The 3,770-nt window shown below is 49.5% G+C and overlaps 1 protein-coding gene across 1 annotated transcript; it reads left to right on the top strand.

Moving 5' to 3' along the window:
• Nucleotides 1–6: 6 nt before the first annotated feature.
• Nucleotides 7–3,516, top strand: CHST2 (carbohydrate sulfotransferase 2). Its single transcript, XM_004385063.2, has one exon. It carries the CDS (start codon nt 26–28, stop codon nt 1,448–1,450), a length of 1,425 nt encoding a protein of 474 aa, XP_004385120.1. The 5' UTR covers nt 7–25; the 3' UTR covers nt 1,451–3,516.
• The last annotated feature ends 254 nt before the right edge of the window (nt 3,517–3,770 follow it).

Here is a 3,770-nt window from a genome sequence, read left to right as displayed (position 1 = left end):
CCGCTGGCCCGCGTCCCCGCTCGGAATGAAGGTGTTCCGCAGGAAGGCGCTGGTGCTGTGTGCAGGCTATGCGCTGCTGCTGGTGCTCACCATGCTCAACCTCCTGGACTACAAGTGGCACAAGGAGCCGCTGCAGCAGTGCAGCCCCGACGGGCAGCTGGGCGCCGCGGCGGGAGCAGCAGGGGGCGGCTGGGGGCGTCCGGGCTTGCCACCGGCAGCGCCGCCCCGAGCGCAAACCCGCTTGGACCTCCGCACCCCGTACCGCCCGCCCGCTGCTGCCGTCCCGGCGGGGGGGGCAGGGGCCGCGGCCCCGCCAGGCAATGGCAGCCGGGGCGGCGGGGGCAAGAGACAGCTGGTGTATGTGTTCACCACGTGGCGCTCGGGCTCGTCCTTCTTCGGCGAGCTCTTCAACCAGAACCCCGAGGTGTTCTTCCTTTACGAGCCAGTGTGGCACGTGTGGCAAAAGCTGTACCCCGGAGACGCCGTTTCCCTGCAGGGGGCGGCGCGGGACATGCTGAGCGCTCTGTATCGCTGCGACCTCTCCGTTTTCCAGTTGTACAGCCCCGCGGGCAGCGGGGGGCGCAACCTCACCACTTTGGGCATCTTCGGCGCGGCTACCAACAAGGTGGTATGCTCGTCGCCGCTCTGTCCCGCCTACCGCAAGGAAATCGTGGGGCTAGTGGACGACCGCGTGTGCAAGAAGTGCCCGCCGCAGCGCCTGGCCCGTTTCGAAGAGGAGTGCCGCAAGTACCGCACGCTTGTCATCAAGGGCGTGCGGGTCTTCGACGTGGCTGTATTGGCGCCACTACTGCGCGACCCGGCCCTGGACCTCAAGGTCATCCACCTGGTGCGTGATCCCCGGGCAGTAGCCAGCTCGCGCATCCGCTCACGCCACGGCCTCATCCGCGAGAGCCTGCAGGTGGTGCGTAGCCGGGACCCGCGCGCCCACCGCATGCCCTTCCTGGAGGCCGCTGGCCACAAACTGGGCGCTAAGAAGGAGGGTGTGGGTGGCCCAGCCGACTACCACGCGCTCGGCGCCATGGAGGTCATCTGCAATAGCATGGCCAAGACGCTGCAAACGGCCCTGCAGCCCCCGGACTGGCTGCAGGGCCACTACCTGGTGGTGCGGTACGAGGACCTGGTGGGAGACCCTATCAAGACTCTGAGGAGGGTATATGACTTCGTGGGGCTGCGGGTGAGTCCTGAGATGGAACAGTTTGCTCTGAACATGACTAGTGGCTCGGGCTCCTCCTCTAAGCCCTTCGTGGTGTCCGCCCGCAACGCCACCCAGGCTGCCAATGCCTGGCGGACCGCCCTCACCTTCCAACAGATCAAACAGGTGGAGGAGTTTTGCTACCAGCCCATGGCGGTGCTGGGCTATGAGCGGGTCAGCAGCCCGGAGGAGGTTAAAGACCTCAGCAAGACCCTGCTCCGGAAGCCCCGGCTGTGAGAGGGCTTCTGGGGTGATCTTACTCTCTGTGGAGACACCCACAGGATTGTGGTGTGTTTAAACAAACACAGCCCAGACCCAAACTGAGGAAGCCCACATATTCTATTATAGATCTATAACATAAATAACCACACAGGCATTTGCTGTCAATGTTTTGAGTCATGGAATTTCAAGGAACAGCAACAACGCACACATCTCAGAAAAGGCAAGACCGGAAAGGTCTGACCAGCTGCCTCTCCTCCCCTCTCCCTGCCTTTTCTCCCTTCCCCTTTTTCCCGTTTCTTACCCTCTCCCCCACCTGCCTTCCATTTTGAAGTGGGATGTTGATGATATCAAGTTCCAGTAATCCAAATCTTGTTTACAAACTTTTCGTGATATCTGTGAACATGTAAAAGAATAATTTGGGTATGGGGGGTGGGGTGGAGAAAGGGGAAGTGGTCCAGGAACAAAAAGCCCCGCTGGGCATGAGCAACCACCCAGAGGCGTTCATCTGAAGTAGATTTTTGTGTAAAAAGCAAAGGTTACATGTGAGTATTAATAAAGAAGATAATAAATAATATTCTTTTTATATGTGCCTCCATTACTTTGGATTTACCTGTGCTATATGTCCAGTGCAGCTTCGGACAGAACCTGCTCTCCCGCCCTCCCATCCCTGTTTTCCAGTCTTCCCTGGAGGACAGCTAAGATCGTTGGGGGGCACAGCTTCTGACTCCTTGACAAGAACGGGGATTGTTTTCTCAAGTATAAATCACAGCCTGTCAGGTGCCCATTCCTGGGCTTGGGAACAAATCTGGAAAAATCTTAAGGCAAAAAACAAGCAGGGCAGCAGAGAAAAAAAGCACACACTACTTTCCTGTTGAAATGTGAGTTTAGAAAGGAAGAAGCAACACCTTGAGGTTTGGAAGACATTCAGTGTTGATTACTATTGAGTTAAGACCAGGGAATTTTGAAGCAGCAAAGTTGGTCCTGAGTTTGGTTCAGAAAAAGGAGTTGTGTGTTGTTTTTTGTTTTCAAGTATGAAATTTAAAAAAAAAAAAGAGAGTGGATGATCAGAACACCAACCTCAAAAATTGATTGGAACATATTGTTGGTGATGGAATCAACTTCTGTAGTTATAAAAGTGATAGAAGTATATGTGTCTGGAGTGTTTTTTTTTTTCTCCCTGCCTCTGACACAGTACTTGGAGGCATCTGAAAGCAGGGAAGTTTTATCTGAGAACCAAAAAGGCACTCACAGGCTTTCCTCTTTCTCGCCTTCCGTCCAAATAAATGCAGAAGATAAATGTGAATTTGTAATGTTTTACTTGGGATGCCAGGTGGGGTATGTTGTTTTTTCTTTGTCGCGTTTACTAAATGTAAATTTAGGAATGCTGCTGATAAAATACGGCTTCAGACCAAGAGCTTCTCGGAGATGTGAAAATGAGTTACGGAGAAGAGAAAAAGAAAATGGATTATGAGTTAGTGTAGGATTTTGAGATTTGCTGTTTTCCAGGGAGAAAACCATTGAATTTTCCTGCAGTGGCAATAGGGTTGCTGCTGCCCTGAGCCCATTTTGCAGGGAAGCACTCTGTGGAAGTTATGAAGCCCAAATGGGGACAAGAGACAGTGTAGTTACGTATTACATTAAATATGGTACAACTTCAATATCATCATGGCCTTATTTTACTGTGATTTATTATGAGCTGTCTGAAAGCCAACACATGTAGGTTCAATGCTGAGGATTTCATTTTAGGAAAAATGTAATGAAAATAATATGTACGTGGGAAAATATTTTAGCACAAGATGATTCTTAAGTATGAAATTATAATGTGAAATCTTCACTGTTCACACTTAAGGATTTCGAGATAAAGCACAGATTCTTTATTCTTGAAAAAATAATTAGCAGTTGATTTCATAACAGTCTAGAATGGTTATTTCTTGATTTACTGAAATAGTTTATAGTATTTATTAAGCTAGATTACAGCTATAACACATGGATCACATTTTCTGTGATACTTTCATGGAGCTATCTCTAGTAGCAGTAGAATATGTGTAATGGCTTTAATTTAAGAATACTTTAAAACTAAATGAACAAAATAAATACTATTGTCAGATGAGTACAGATGTAACAGGTTTAACAGGAAATTAAGACAGCATTGTTAAAAAGCCACCACTCTGGATAAAATAACCGTTTTAAAAACAAATTTCATGTCGCATTAGAATGAGCTCTCATTACTTAATCACAGTCAAACTCATGCCTCGTTTTTAGAGTGAAGGATTTTTAAACAGTTGGGTTCATTCTTCTCTCAGTGTTATCTTAGGACTTTGATTGCGTTGAAGTA

This window comes from Trichechus manatus, unplaced genomic scaffold (genome assembly GCF_000243295.1).
Source record: "Trichechus manatus latirostris isolate Lorelei unplaced genomic scaffold, TriManLat1.0 scaffold00132, whole genome shotgun sequence".
Taxonomy (NCBI): Eukaryota; Metazoa; Chordata; class Mammalia; order Sirenia; family Trichechidae; genus Trichechus; species Trichechus manatus.
Note: the sequence above shows the minus strand (reverse complement) of the source record. Positions and strands in the feature narration are given on the sequence as shown.